This window comes from Temnothorax americanus, unplaced genomic scaffold (genome assembly GCF_048541705.1).
Source record: "Temnothorax americanus isolate GAGA-0224 unplaced genomic scaffold, ASM4854170v1 Scaffold2, whole genome shotgun sequence".
Lineage (NCBI taxonomy): Eukaryota > Metazoa > Arthropoda > Insecta > Hymenoptera > Formicidae > Temnothorax > Temnothorax americanus.
The window spans coordinates 7,801,876-7,817,959 of NW_027509338.1; the positions used below are offsets into that span (position 1 = coordinate 7,801,876).

At 42.8% G+C, this 16,084-nt stretch overlaps 1 protein-coding gene across 7 annotated transcripts; it reads right to left on the reverse strand.

Annotated features, from left to right (window-relative positions):
- Positions 1-158: 158 nt before the first annotated feature.
- On the reverse strand, positions 159-15,556 carry LOC143896814 (uncharacterized). Of its 7 annotated transcripts, none has more exons than XM_077404866.1 (7): positions 15,411-15,556; positions 13,700-14,684; positions 8,616-13,480; positions 8,207-8,301; positions 7,144-7,433; positions 4,997-7,029; positions 159-842 (listed from the first exon to the last, which is right to left on the reverse strand). In XM_077404866.1, exons 2-6 carry the CDS (start codon positions 14,527-14,529, stop codon positions 6,315-6,317), a joined length of 6,795 nt encoding a protein of 2,264 aa, XP_077260992.1. In that variant the 5' UTR covers positions 14,530-14,684; positions 15,411-15,556; the 3' UTR covers positions 159-842; positions 4,997-6,314. The 7 variants fall into 7 exon arrangements, with proteins under 7 accessions (XP_077260992.1, XP_077260993.1, XP_077260991.1 ...); XM_077404867.1 differs by having other exon boundaries at positions 4,997-6,882; positions 15,322-15,556; XM_077404865.1 differs by having other exon boundaries at positions 15,322-15,556.
- Between the last annotated feature and the right edge of the window lie 528 nt (positions 15,557-16,084).

Sequence of the window (16,084 nt, forward strand, 5' to 3'; positions counted from 1 at the left end):
TCAGATTTACACACGCGTGCATACAGTAAATCTCATTTGCAAGCAGTTCAAAAATGACATATAAAGATACACTGAATAATAAGAAATGTACTTACAAAGTAGTTTCCAATGTAGGACTTTTTTAATTACCTCATTATATTAAATACCACCATTAAAAGTCATTGTTATAAAGATTAAAAATTTATTATTCACGAAATCGAAACGGAATCGTACAAGTACAACGACAAAAAGTATATATTATATGTACATCTTTTATGCGCTAGTCATTACACAAATATTATTATATTTATCAACAGAATTGCACGGATATACGAAATTACGATACAGAAGTATCTTTGATATTAATTTGCGATATTCGAATTTATATAATCGCGCGCGCGCGATGCTTTAATTATATTAAATACATAAAAAATGATATGAAATAACAAGAAAATATATCAAGAGATTTATATAATTAATTAACTAACATCTATTATATGTATATATGTATATATCTCAACCATTTTTCTTCTTCGATCATTACTTCTTTCTTCATTATCATTTGTTGCCATCGTTGTCGTACAAAAGCCATTATAGAAAAAAATCAAAATAAAAACAATGATAAATTGTCGTTCTGCTAAAATAACGTTCCACTAATTGTCATCGATTAATTCCCGAAATGGCTCTCGACGGGATTAACGAAGTTACAGTCCAAAGATACACGAAGTATCTCAAAAAGCGTACACGTGTCGTACATCGCGAAACAATGTAATTAACTTAAAATCGAAATCGTCGTTTCCTTATTCCGCGCCTCCGATCCAATCGCAGGGTTTCGTCCGAGTCACAAGGGAATCCGCAAAATGCTGAAAAACAAACGATACACGGCATGAGAACAAGTATATGAAGAAAACCGAGAGGCGTGCCAAAGAATTCGGTACTAAGATGAATTTAAGGGTCAAGGGCTTCGGGGCGCGAGCTCGACGTTATATTTAAACCGCTTATAAGCAACGAGATGTGTCGCGGACACATGTTGCAGCTGTTTACATTTTCCTTCTGCAGTTAATGAGTGCCGATTAATATTTGCACGCAATCGTCGCGATCATTGCGAGCTATATTTTACGTTTCAAAGACAGAGAAAAATAATGCTATTATATTTCATGAAAAATTCTCTCTATATATTGTCGTACACTCAACGACGGAATAAAAAAAGATATTAGATAATGCCTATTAAGGCACATGAGTATTCTGTGACTATTTCAAAGCACGCAGAAGCAAGATTAAGCTAAATCATTTAATCAAGTAAAGATAAAAAAAAATGTTTTGCCCGTTTTTGCTAAGAAAAATTTCTTAAATTTGGGAAAAATTTTTTATTTTATTCAATTTATTCTGTTACTGTGTGTGTGTGTACAATACACATCCACATATACATGTATTATATAATAATATATAGGATATATTATATAATATTATATGTCTTCAAGCACAACATGTGTCTTCTAAGTTAAATTAAAAGATTTTTGTAAAAATTTGTTAATATATATTTAAAAACGATTAATTTCGCAATTCTACCTACAGCATTATACAAGTTAGAGAAGATCATATTTCAGATTCGCAAGAAGAGAAATTTGCGTATTTAATGGCCAAATATAATTATGTTAGAGAGCATGAGAGAAACGCGAATTGGGAATGTAGATCGAAATAATTATCACGTCTTCCATTACTCAAGCCCCGGAACTCAAGCGCACGGTCACATCGGTAACAGCCTTTAATTTACGTCAGCGCAATCACGAGACATAAACGAGGAGAACCTCTTGCGCACGTCAACGTCCCACGTCGCCTCTCTCACGTCAGGAAGGTACCCGAGCAGGAACAGCCTACTGACCGTTCTGCTTCAGCAATTTTCGCGTCTTGAAGCCACGGAAGCCGGCCTGGATCCTCGTCGCCGCGGCCTGAACGACCTGCTGCCTCTTCCGCACCAGGAAGCCGCGAATCCCCGCCTGGATCTTCGTCGCCGACTTCTCCTCGAGCGCCTCCCGAGTGCTCTGTCTCTTCAGCAAATGGTCCTTCGGCTTCGTATGCTCCTGCTTCTGCTGGTTCCGCTGCTGGTCCTGCAGCTGCAGCTGATTCTGCTGCTGCTGCTGCTGTGGACGACGACGCTGCGTGGATTCCTTCAGCTGCTTGCGCACACGGTACCCGCGGAAATTGGCCTGGATCTTCGTCGCCGCCGTGTTGGCCTTCATCGCGTCGGCGTCCTCCTTCGGGGTCTGCGACATGAACGGAATTCTGAGTCGGTCACGCGAAGCTCCGTGTCTCGGTTGTTAAAGCCCGTCCGATCCGAGTCCTCCAAGTTGTTTCACAAGCGAAGGCCGACTCCGCAGAAACTCGGCGTTTTCTCCCGAATTTCTTTACAAAGAGCGTTTCCGGAGAGAGGTTCGCGTACCCTCAGCTTATTTACAAAGCTCGATCCCAAAAGCGAAAACAATTTCAAGTTATTCTTGATTATTTGTAAAGATCGTTCCCGAGAGAACGGACCTATTCGAGAGTTTTTCCTGGCGATTTATCGGAATCGCATTCCAAGGAAAGCCGAATAAAGAGAGAGAGAAATGAAGATTCCTGAATTATTTTTAAAGATTTATTTCAAGGCGGAAGCGAGGTCAATCTTGTGGCTGGGGTAATATAATCCCTCGATTATTTATGCTCTCGCCAGCGGAAATGGGACGCACAACCACCTCAGGATACCTTCGATCATCTATAAATATCAATACCAGAGAGAAAGAAAGAGGCTTTTTCTTTTGTAAAAATTCTCTTCGGAAAGAAAACCTACAATTCTCCCGATTATTTCGCAGTGTCGATCGTGATTGAACATCCGCGGAGCGAATCGCAGGAAATAATTGTGAAAACGGACTCCAATGGATTCCGGATCTACGATGATCTATAAGTATTCGATCTATATCGATCCGAGAAAGTAGACGGAGCAAGCCAAGATCTTCCCGATTCCCCGGATAGCGGGAATCTTATCTCACGGGGGATGATATACGAAGACGCGAACGATCGTTCCTCTTCGCAAAACACTTTCTCGCTCACTTCCGATTGCCGCGCTCCGATTTCCTTATCGCGCGTCCTCCTGGCCAGAAGCGGAATGGGAAACTGACGGCGCGAACGGATGCGCGATAAAGAGGCGCGCGTCGACTCGACGTCGACGAGCGTGGTTTATTCGCCTCGAACGAAGGATAGATCTATCACGCATGCGTTCTGCTGATGATAAACCCGCGTGCGAGAGAGGCCCGCGTTCGGTTCTCCGTGCCGCCGATCGCCTTCACGTCTTGTTTCACGCATCCGAGGATGGTTAATTTCGTACAAAGTTGGCAGAGGGTGAGTGCCGATCGTCCGATAGCTGACGGGACGGCCTTCGCTTTTAAATAAAGCTAAAAACGCGAGTGTACTAGATTTTATTCGCCTTACGAGAAAACTGGACCAGAAAAATGTGCGGTTGGAGAGCAATTCGACCTGCCATTAAACCGTGCATCAAATAAAAAAATTATTATTATTATTTTTTTTTTTTTTTTTTTAATAGGTATTTATCCTATTTTGAAAAATTCTACCTTACCTTTTGTGTGTATTATTTTATATATTAATATCTTATATGTATATTATATTTTCAATTTGATAGTGAGATAAAAAAATGCGGGATTGTTTGAAAAGCCTCCACGTTACGTGCATTTGGCATCAAATACCTGGGTAGGTACTTCTTCACTTTTAAGGCACAATTTTCATTCTTATACTCTTGTTTTCCTGCGACACGCTCGTTCAATGAGAAATATAATGTAAACGATTTAATTTAGGGAACTTGATATGATACACTTGTTTGAGCACCGTTCAGACATTCATTCTTCCACTTGCGGCTTGATTGATCGCGTCGTGTCATGGGGAGAACGCGCTGTATTGGGGAGCTCGCAAAGTGTTCGTAATACATCGCCCGGGACACAGCATTAATTTCGGTCTCGTGAGTGCGGTCTTGATATGCGCGTCACAGTAAATTCGTCGTCCTGAGGCCAATATACGCTGATTGATGATTGATGCACGCGAGAGTGTCGACGAAAGTCCGCGTGCGCGCCGCGCGTGCGGCCAAGAACATTCCAATTTGTTTGCGTCCGCCGTTTGATCTCGGGCGCGTATTCGAGCATAACTCTTCACCGATGCTCGTCATCACGAAAATATACTCGCTCGAACGATACGCCCGCCGTCGTCCGATCGACCGGCTCGGACATCGATAACGATCCCGCGTTCATAGATCTCCGCGCGTACCCGCGAAGCGTTTCGTTACGCGGGTTCTCCATCACGTATCTGCTCGCGTTCAACAAAATGTTTTCGTAATCTGTATCTCGTCAGTATTTGTAGTCGTTTGTTAATTAATATTATTATTACTCGTTAGATTAGTTTAAATTATATTGTAATGTTGATTTCACGATTCAAAATTGCACGGTGATCTTATACACGTTCTCCAAGTTAGAGAAATGGATATGTGCATTGTGCATGTTACTTATCGTTATTATACAGTTGAAGTCGAGAGGTTGAATGTCGTTAGTCAACATAAAATTTTCAGACAAAAATGATATTTGCAAGTTCTGAAACTGCAATTTTTCCAAAAGTATGGAGTAAAGATCACTCTTTTCACTCGATGTAATATATTAATAGCCAGGAGAAACGCGTTTGCAAATTCTAATATAGTATAGACATTAAAGTGACATACATATCCGCTATTAATAAATTGAAGGCGCTCTCTAAAAAAGAATCAATTTCGTCATTTTCGATTTTTATTAAGGACGCTTTCGTGGTTGTGAAAATCGACGAAAGGTCAAGTTGTTTATTCTCGAACACGTACACAGAGATTCTTAAATATGAATAAAAAAAAAAAGATGTAATACGATCCAGATATCTTCTCGACATTTTTCTCGGAATGAAGTTATTTATCTGCATGGCCCGCAGCTGCACTCGCGCGTTCGCTGACTTCGCTTACCTCTTAAAAATTTCAGACGTATGTGACAAAGCTGCGGCGCGGCAGCGGATCGCTCACGACTATCGGTGATCGATTTTGAATGATGTACAATGTACACGACGATGGTCACCACGAGGGATAGAAAGGAAGAAAACGGCTGCCGCGATAGATCGCGATGATGCCTGCGCGCGAGTGGCGGCAACGACGACGACGACGACAACGACGACGGCGTCGTCGTCGCGACGCCCGGTGACGTCACCGCGACGTCGTGCCCTTACCTTGGATCCCCGCTCACTGGACGGTCGCGACGGCCACGATACTGATCGCCATCCGTTTCTCTCTCTCTCTCTCTCTCTCTCTCTCTCTCTCTCTCTCTCTCTCTCTCTCTCTCTCTCTCTCTCTCTCTCTCTCTCTCTCTCTCTCTCTCTCTCTCTCTCTCTAGATCGCGGCAGGCACTAAAAATATGTACCAAGGTCCGTATCCGAGCCGCTTGCATTCCGCGTGATCCAAATGCAAAACATTGTCGGTCTGATTCCGAAGCGTTTTGATCATTACGGACGCAATTAGCGACCAACGACCAACTACGTTCGAGGGATACAAAAACTTCACTGTGACGAAAATTTCTCAGTATCGCGCTTCCATTTTCGCACGATTTTCTCGGAACTACGATTGAATGGCAAAGATGCAAAATGTTAGGAAATACGTAAAGCGAGAGATTATTTTCATCTCAATTCAAGATTTTTGCAAGTCGTGCAGTTAATTCATGAGCCGTATAATTGTGCAACAGAAACGTCGGGAATATCTTATCACCGAGAATATGTTTAATTCGCAACTTTACAGCTATATTTATATACTGTTTACTAATTGATTTCAATATTTTTATGTGATAAATATTCTAAAGTAAAAGCGAATTGAGTTATCTTATATATGCAATTTATTGTTGCTTTTTGCATATACAAAGATATATATATATAATATATTATATAATATATTTTCAATCTATTTAAAAAGCGGGGAAAGACCGTTCACTTGTGTAACAAAATTGCGAACTCGCGTTGCATTTTCTTCGTATATAAATTAATAACTAATGATTGTTCTCGTGTCTACTAATACTATTCCTGAGAGATACCCTTCTCGTACCGTCTACCTGTTTCTCTATAAACGAGTAAAAAATCAGGCACTCCAGATCCTGCAAGAGTAATATAAAACACAAGTGTGCCTCTTATAAAAATATCCTGTGCAATGAAAATCTAATCGGAGAAGCCAATTGATCGATCAATACAATTAGCGACTTCTGCCCTGCTTCGTATCAGCCCACGCATCTCTACGAATGTATGATTCACGTCTTATCGTCCTTCTCTTCTTCCATGCGTTCGCGAGATATCTCGTTAGACTTTTTATTCGCATCCTCGCTACGCAAATCGCTCACTCCGACGCTCTCGGAGTTGGGAGCGGATTCTTGTCCTTCAGCTCCTTGTTCCCGGTCGCCCGTTGCACTCGTGGCCCTCGGCGACATCCCTAAATCATTCTTTGCGTCTTCGAGGGCACATTCTTCGGATGGCATCGAGCTATTTGTATCCAGCGAGGTCTTCGGCGCGGTTGACGGTTTCATCGAGTCCGACGGGACGGGGTCGTCTAAGCTGGTTAGTTCCTCGATCACGACGCCCTGTGAATCGCCTGGAAGGGCCAAGGGCTCCCTGAGACTGCCCTCGCCAGAGGTCGTCGAAGGACGAGCGTCGTCGGTACTCTTCTTCGTACTCTTCATTGTGTTGTCATCGTCCAGAGGCAAGGAATCCATATTGGAGCCCAAATCCTCGACGCTGGTTATGAAGTTCAGATATTGATTCTCGTCGTCTCTCGGATAGCCCAGAATCTGCAGGAAGTCCATGGGCTTCGCTCCTCCGACACTTGCATTAAAATCAGAATGGGAGTTTTGGCTGACTGAGAAGTGACAATTGCGGGATGCGTCCGTCAGCAAGTGCATCATAATCGGAAAAGTGGGATCGACGAAGGCGTTGCCTTTGTGGCAACTCGTCCCGTGTTCGCTGTCGCGACTGTGAGAAGTGGCGAAAGATGTTTACGCAAATATTATTTTAATATAAAATGCCAGACAACGAATAATATTTGAAGCATAATAGACGGCATTCTTCATACGAGTTATTACTTACGCAGGATCACCCCCGTTGGCGCTAGATTTCGTAGTATCAGGTGGATTAGCTTCTTCTACGTCAATCTCTTCGTCCGAAGAATCATTCGAGGTGACTGAATTAATCTTACTATTCGTCAGATCGAAAGGAAACAACGGCACAGAATCGTGAAACTCGCCGGTATGTTGAAGCCGACCCGTCGCGAAGGCATTCTCCAGTGAAAGTGTCGTATTCCGCAAAGCTTCCTCTCGTCGAAGACGTCTGGCTTCTCGTAGACTCAAAGTATCTTGCGGTACCTCTAGACGACCGCTCTAAAGATTAATAATTAAAGTTCAATTATATATTATAATTTGTATTGAAAAAAGGAAAAACATGTTAATCAATTAATCAGTTATTTAATCACTACTTTAAAAAAGCACTTGCTCTATTAAAGAAGAATGATAAATAAATAATTAGCATAAGTAAATTTTATTTTGAGACATAAAGTTTTTAAGAAGACATAATAGAAACAACGTTCGCGCAAGACCGTGGACGTCAATTCTGATTTAAGAAACAATTATTTTAAGGGACTAAAACTCGGGTCTATCTGCCAAGCCGGTTACTGCCAAACCGCCTGTTGCAATCACGAAAGCGCTGACGTTTAGCAGTGACCCGCCGCTTCCTCCTTTACGTAATAAACTTCCGACGGGCGTGGCGTGCGAAATATTGCGTTCAGCTGTTCGGTCCAGTAAAACAGAGGAAAACCGATGGACTCAATTCCAAGATCGGTTTCAACGCATCGAATGATGGCCATGTGCAAAATTATCGTATTCCATTTAGAATGCGATAACGGCATTTAGTATAAAATTTACTATTTTATTAGATTCAATGTATATCGCACAATTTATATTAATCTTTTTATGCAACATTTTAACCTTCTATACAGCTGTGTAACCGCATTAACTTTTTATTATTTTTATAAAATATTATAAATTAGTATTATTTTATCCTTAAAATATAAGCATTAAATAATATCAATAATTATTTTTTGAGGAATTAAGGCTAATTTATTACAATTGATCAAGATTATTATAATTATATTTACCGTAACTGTCGTCTGCGTCGATGGAACATTATTCGAAACCAATTCTGATCTCAAACTTCTTCGCTCGCGGCGACGCGTTAAAAATCCCCGGATACCTTCAAAAAATTATCTTTATTACTTATCTATCAAATATTACGTCATAAATCTCTCAAAATAATATTGCTCTACTTTCAACAAAATTAATGACATTGCGATGTTATTTATATCCGCGACCTCTTAATTGAACTTTCTTGTTGCTTTCTGGTTTTATTTTATATTAAAAATGTAGTATAAGTTTTTTTATTATTATATTTAAGAGTGCAGTAAAAGAGATAAGAAAGTTATCTATCGATAGAGAGTTATCTATACTGCTAACGCGACATAATTAAAGAATCGACGTAATTTTATCAAAACGCTGCGCTTTACTCACAAGCTTGAATTTTTACAACCGCAGAGTGGAAATCGTCTTTCTTCCGTATAAACGATTCATCCGCGACGATTTCTGGCACATCGGCAACAATCTCCATCCTCTCGTCCGTACTCGTATTGGAATCGGAAGCTTCGATTACCGTTTCCACGGTCGACGATTTCGTCTCTGTGGTCCAATATCCGAAACGAGAACGGCATTCCACCGATTGCTCCGATATTGCGCTTGTAATTGGCCCGTGAACACTCTTTAATCTCTCTATCTTCCCTGAAAGATCTTCAGTTTTCTCTTCCTTCTCATTTTCTGCATCTTTTCCTGTCCGTTCGTCAATAATGGATTCACCACGCGTATTTGGTTCAGTCTCCTCGTGTCCGTTGTCGTGTTTCATCGACTCGTTCAGCGAGTTTTTCCTGGACTCTGTTACTTCTAGAGGCACTGCTGTCACACCTACGATTTCTTCCTCCATTTTTTCCTTTACATTTTCTTCATCACATTTACTTTCAATTTTTAATTTTTTTTGCTCGATTTCTTCTTGAACGTGCAGTTTTTCTTGCTCGATTTTTTCTTGAACGTGCAGTTTTTCCTGCTCGATTTCTTCTTGAACGTGCAATTTTTCTTGCTTGCATTCTTCGTGTGTTTCTAGTTTCTTTTGCTCGTATTCCTCGTGTACTTCTAATTTTTCTTGCTCGTATTTCTCCTGACTTTGCAACTCTTCTTGTTCAACTTTTTCCCGGTTTCTATTCGGTTCTTCAATTTTACTGCTTTGCCTTTCTGGAAGCTCTTCAACACTCGCTTGCTTCTCTTCAAGTTTCTCCTGAATATCGGTACGATCTATATTTATAATATCAGGTTTACTTCGAACTGTAATTTTTTCATCCGTCGTCCCGAGTCTATTATTTTCTTCTAACAATTCTTGTTCAAATTGTGCTAAAGGTGCAACTTGTGAATTCTCTGCACGTGCTTCCTCTGCCACTTCCGGTTTAATTTTTTCAATTTCTTCGTTCATCATCGGACTTTTCTTATCCTTATTATTTTGGTTAGTATCCACCACGTTACCTGATAATTCGCTAGTCGCTTCAGTTCTCATTACATTATCTATTTTATCTAAAGAATCTTCGTGATCCTTCTTTTCTCGCTCAACTGACATCGAATGCATAGATTCTGACAATAGCCGATTAGATTCGTCGTCCACATCTAAATTACTCTTTTCAGATTTTCCGCTACCTTTTTTCAAATCTAATTTTTCAGTGCGAAATTGCACATCTTTGTCCAACAAATCTATCAATTCTCTCGCGATTTCTTCCTCGCTTCCTAATTCTTCTGCCTCTCCTTTCTCCCGCAAAAGCGAGCCGATTTGTGCAGCGTCTTCCGATGAAGCCCTCAAACCAATACTGTCCTTCTGAGATCTCGGTTCATCTTCCAAGTTGATTTCCGTAGACAACGGATCTTTCCCCAGCCACTCATACTCCGCGTGTTCCGCGCGATACAATTGATCAGCCTCCGGAATCTCTGATTGCAAACCACTCTCTGTCAACTCTTCAGCGACAATTTCTTCTTCGTGATCGCCCGAGGCCAGCCGATTCACCAACCTCTCGTCCGAAATCAACGGCTCGATCAAAGACGTCGTGGCGTCGCTCTCCCTAGGACTGCCGTTGTCCTCCTTCAGCGTTCCGTTTTCCGTGATCTTAAAAGACGACACCGTATTATCCTGGAGCGAATCTAGGTTTAGTTCCGGCACTACCGGTCTGCCTGGACTCGGGCTCTCGATCGATCGATTGCTCTCCGCAGTACTCTCTTTCACGTCGCTCGACGTGGTAGTGTGGGTGCCCTGCGTACTTCCGCTCTCTTCCGACGAATTCTCCGGCGCGCTTAATTCTACCGTGACTTCCGCTCTTCCTTCGTTTGTCACACCAGTATCAACCGTTAAATCTTTAGTATCAGACAAAGACTCATACTCGAGAATGCCAGGAGAAGAAATCTCTTCAGCATCCTTGGATCCAATTGTCCTTGCATCAGTTTCTTCAGTTTCTTCGTGCTCCACGATGTCTTCCAGCATCACAACCTTCTTTATTTCTTCCTCTTTTACCGTCTCTTTATCATTCTTCCTTTCTTGATGGCTCTCTGTCTCTTTTCGTTCGCCATCTTCTTTCTCTTCCTCTTCTTCAGCCTCTTCTCTGATCTTGTCCAAGTCCTGATGAGCAATCATTATGTCCTGGCTTGGTTTTTTCACGCCACGCATAAAATCGGTATCGACAGGCAGAACGGCGGGTTCCGGTCGGATATATTCTCCAAAAACCTCCATGACGGATCTATGCTGATCCTCTTCCCGTCTTTCGTCCTTGGAAATCTCTTTAGCCATATCGAAGCGTGTAAGTGACTCCTCTTTTCGACTTGTTGGTTCCAGCTGATAATCCTCGTCCTCCAGGGTAACGGGAGAAGGGCACGGTCTGTCCGGAATGATCACAGTCGTCACGAAATCGGGGATCTCGCAGGGAGAACCTTCGCTGAGAACATAAGAGTACGGGACCTCTAAAGAGAGCGGCATCGTCACTGGCAACTTGTCACTCTCGCGTTTCTTCCGCGCTTTCGTTCTACTGTTCTCGCTCGGAAGATTCGTTAAGGGACATTCGCTTTTGACCGTAGTATTTCCGGAAGTTGTACCCTTAGAAAATCCATTCGCATCTGCATTTTCAGCTTCTTTTTTTGACGTCGTTGTATTATCGCCGTCTGTTTCAACTACTTCAGTAATCTGAGAATCTTTACTATGCGATCTTGGATTGATAGATTGCACATTTTTTACATGAACTTTAACCGCTAATTCTTCTACTATTTGATTGCCATTTGACAATTTTTCGTTCATCGACTTTTCAGTTTTATCCATTGATCTCCCATCTTGCGCTTTTATCTCATTTTCTGTTGCTTTTATCATTATTTCCGTTTGGTCAGTCGTCTTTTCTACTCCGTTCTTTAACACTTTTGCTTTATTCTTTAAGTTCTCTTCTTCATTTCCGGTCGCCAATTTTTTAATTCCATTCGCTAATGTTTCTACTTTATTTCTTGAATTTTCCGTTTTATTAGTCGGCTCCTTTATTTCACTCTTCATTTTTTCTTTTTTATTTGTCAATCTTTCTTCTATATTTAAATCTTCCGTTTTATTTGATGTTTCTGTTACATCTTTTATCTTTTCTATATCATCCGTTCTTTTTTCATCGTCGTTGTTCTTTTTCCTTTTCTCATCGTCTTTATTTATCGGTATTTTTTCCACGTCCGTCGACTTTCGTATCTCACTCACGGCCTCTTCCGCCTCATTAGTCGGCTCTTTCGCTTCATTTATCTTCCCGTCAGTCACCGACTTTTCCACTTGGCTCGTCATTTCGCCGACGTCACACGTCACGACCTGTTGGCAAGCCAACGCTTTCTCAATACTCCGTTCCGCCATCTCGATTTCGATCAATTTATCCTTCAGCCTATCGAACGTGTTCTCTCGTGCGGGATCCGCATTATCATCTTGAAGTTTGACTTCGTCTTCATCAGGTTCCAACGAATCTGGCCTTAGCGGTACCATGTTCGCCACTTCCGGTGTAACGTTCAAACTATCCCTGAAGACTTCCTCCGATCTTCTCCCTTCTTCCAGTTCCTCCAATTCCTCAAACTCCTCAAGACTTCCGCGTTTCTCGTCGAGTTTCACCAAAGCGTCTTCATCTCTCATACGTTCTTCGTCATTGATAAACCTTACGTCCGACGTTAAGTCCTGGCGAACATTGCCAGAATCCTGCTTCGCATCTACGATCGCATCTTCGTTTACAGGAAGGACCGCTATGTCTTCCATATCACTCGTAATGTCGTGCATCGTCGAGGCCTCCTCCGCGTCCCTCGAAATATCCTGCTCCTGCGGTTTCCTGGCGGAATGGTTGCCGTTGTTGGACGCCGTCGGCAGCACCGGCAAGGACAGCTCGTTCCTCTTCTTCGTCGATTTGGGAGCTTCCGGTGAGATGGGCGGCAGCGTCAGATTGTCCGAACCGTTATTGCTGGCGCTTCTGGAATTCCTGGATGACCGCGGCCTCACGACCGGCAGAGAAACGCCGTTCGCGTGATCTCCGGAGAACTCCGATTCCGACGGATCGCTCCCGGCAGGATCGCTCCTGCGAGCACCGCCCAACTCGGATGTCGACTTCGAGATATCTTCCAGGATGCTCTGCGTGGCGGTCAGTCTCGCTTCCAAGGTGTCGCGCGTCGCGCCAGACTCGTGCTCCAATTTATTACCATGCTTCGAGTTGTCGTCGACCTGATCGACGACGCCGAAGTCGCCGCTCTCGCGTCTTCTCGATCTTTTGCCCGATCCCGCGCTGCGCCTCCTCAATTTCTTCCCCTCTCTCTCCGCGTTCAGAATCGTCTCATCCCTTCCGAAAGAATCTTCCACCTCCTCTTTCCTTACGATATTGGCTTTCCGTTCCAGCCCGTTACCACTCTTTCCTCTTCTGCTTTCTTCTTCAGCGCCATATCTCCTCTCCTCTCGAACGTGTCGATGAAACGATTCCCCGTTCCAGGCGAGGTCGACCGATCTCGAACGCTTTCCCCGCGGTTGTCCGATCTCCTCTAACTTCTCTTTGATGATCGGCGCCGCGCGATCGATCACCTCCTGCACCTGTTCCACGTACGTAGGCGATCGTAGGACCTCCAGACTCGCGGTGCTCGCGAATTTGCGCAACACATACGCCCTGATTCGATCCATGCTAAGTGCTCTCGACGATACTTTCCTCTCGGAGGAATGTTCGGAGAGTCGCGCGTCCGGTCTTCTCTCCTTGCTTCCGGTTCGAGCAATCGTTTCACGGCTTGCACCATCATTTTTAACGGTCGATCTCGCATGTCTGATAATTAAAAGACGAAAATTCAGATAAATTCTTTTATTTGCATATATAAAATTTGCTAAAATATTTATCAAAATTATTATTATTATTATATTAAAAATAATTATATTATATATATATATAATAATTATTTAATATTATAATTATAATTTTACATTAATATAATTATCATATTAAATAATTAGAAAAGAGGTATTACAGTAAAATAAATTATTATACCCATTTTCAAGTCCGGTCTTGGCCGCGACTTCTTGTTCCGTTTCGGTCTCGGACTCGGTCTCGATTCGGCGCACCTTCTTCAGCGGTCTCCTTGCGGACGTTCTACTTGAGCTCGTCGTTGTAGCACGTTCGACCTCCTCTTCAGAATTTTTGTCCTTCTTGGAAACCTTCGTTTTAGATCGCCTATCTCCTCGAATCCCTTTCTCCACACTATCGGTCGCCTTCGACTTCTCCCCGCTCAGCTTGTTCTTTCTGAGTTCCTGCTTAATATCTTTGGTCTGAATATTTTTACCGGAGCCGTGAAGAGCGGTCATCTGCGAGATGATCCTCGTCGTGCGAACGTCCGACGTTGTCTCGTTGTCCTTTGATTTCTTCGAGGTTTTCTTCGCAGTCGTAGGATCTCGCGAGCACGTCTGCTTCAACGCTTTTCGATTTTCTCTGCCGGTGGAGACGTCCTCCTGACTCTCCTCCACGTCAACGAGCACCTGTTCACGCCTCTCGAAGATCTCGATCTCCTTCTCCAAGGACCAACCGCCGTTGGAAAGTCTTCGCTGGGTCTCCTTCCTGGGCCACAGATTAAAATCGCGACTGAATTCATGGTTGAATTCGCGATCGCTGTACTCCTCGGCGTGGTACTCCTCCCGCAGCTTCAGCAGCTTCTCGAAGTGGCGGGCCGCAAAGACGTATATGTCCTCGGGACGATGACGCAGGACCTCCCTCGTGAGACTTTCGACCACGGTCGCAAGACCGTGGGGCACCCGCGGCGCGATGAGGTATCCTGTGCCAGGACGCAGGCTGGAACGATCGATCGGCGGGGTCGGGCTTAGCATCGTGCCACTTTACTATATCTCATAATGTTTTCGATTATTCTTCATCTATACGTGGAGTTTCGTCATCGGCATTGCTTTCACGTATCGCATCGACGCATCGCGGAATATCAGCCTCTTCTTTTTCAAGGAACTCTTCCAGAATGATTCGTCGCGTTCTAGATATTCAAAATCGAAAAATTAGGATTTGCCTGCGTGAATTTTAAGGAAATGCGACAGGTCTTATAATCTTCTAACAGTTGAAAAACTATTCGTCAAGGCGGAAAATCTTGTTTTTCCTTTTCTAAAATCTTAATTTTCTGGGACACTATGCAAAAAGATTTAAGAATTAATTGCAATTTTCTAGATGCAACAATTTTCTATGTGTAAAAAAATAACTTTCTAGTGCATTTGTGCTATATCCCTTAAGTTTCAAGCCGTACTTCCTCTACGACAGACGACTAGCTTCGACAGTTTATTAACAGAATTTTTCCGAATATATACTTTTCTCTTTTTTCTTTATTCGGACGTGATTTTCTTACTTGATTCAAATCCGGAGTTCTACGATCTAGCTACGTGCTGTACAGCAAAACGTATTGATTTGCTTTCGCACTGAAGATGTATTTCATATATCTTCAAGCTAGCTGCGTGCGGGGATACAATAATTGCGAGAAAAAAATATAGCAATCAATTGTAACGTATATATTTCTTTTTGCAGAAACGATTACAGTGAGTTACAATATGCGTGTATATGTGCGTATCGAGGTGCAACGTTCATCGCGCGAGTCAACGGTGCTCGTAATTAATTCCGTATACCTGCCAAAGTGCGAGAAACATAAATTGGAGCGATATCGTAAACGCGGATATATCGCTGGTCTTTCGCACGTTTCCGTAACCGGATGTACCTGCTGCAGGAGGGAACGAAACGGGAGGGTTGGCCACCACCGAGCGAGTGCATCTCCGTGGCACAACTGAATCACCGACACCAGCCTCGTCGGCGCGGTGTGGTCGATGCTTGTCCATTGATTAGTTTGCCCTGACGCACGGCCACGTGACTCTGCCGCAGAATTATACGCGACTTAAACCATGGAACCGGGCCAAAAGCGAATGGAATAATAATGCGGACCACGTAAACACGGTGCTCGCGGTCGCCAATCTCTCTCCGCCTTTCCGTGACGACCCTACGAAACGACACGGTTCGATTGCGATCGGTCACCCGTTACGCGGCTGGAAATATCGGCCATTTAATAATGCAACCGCGACAGTATACTCATGTAAGTTTTATGCAGCCCGGGGACGGAAACTATCGTGGATTTCAGAATTGTGAAACCTGCAAAAATATCAAACGTACCCGAAAACTATTAAAAACAGCTACAAATCTATAATCGATGATTGCATCTGAGAAAGACATATCTAAATTCTAAATAACATTTTTAAATTTCTTTGGGAAAACGCGAAGTAGAAGGAGTCAGCGTGTTACCATTAAAAATCAGTAATATAAAAAAATATAAGTTTCTATCGTACCAAATTATATAGATACATTTGGCTTATTTTACGATAAATATCTCGCATTATATTT

Excerpts from the sequence above, each read along its gene's own strand:
- LOC143896814 (XM_077404866.1), bottom strand. The coding sequence starts at position 14,529 with ATGCTAAGCCCGACCCCGCCGATCGATCGTTCCAGCCTGCGTCCTGGC. Across the intron at positions 13,481-13,699 it reads AAGACCGGACTTGAAAATGG|ACATGCGAGATCGACCGTTA; the intron begins GTATAATAATTT and ends TTTAATTATCAG. Across the intron at positions 8,302-8,615 it reads GGTTGTAAAAATTCAAGCTT|GTATCCGGGGATTTTTAACG; the intron begins GTGAGTAAAGCG and ends AATTTTTTGAAG.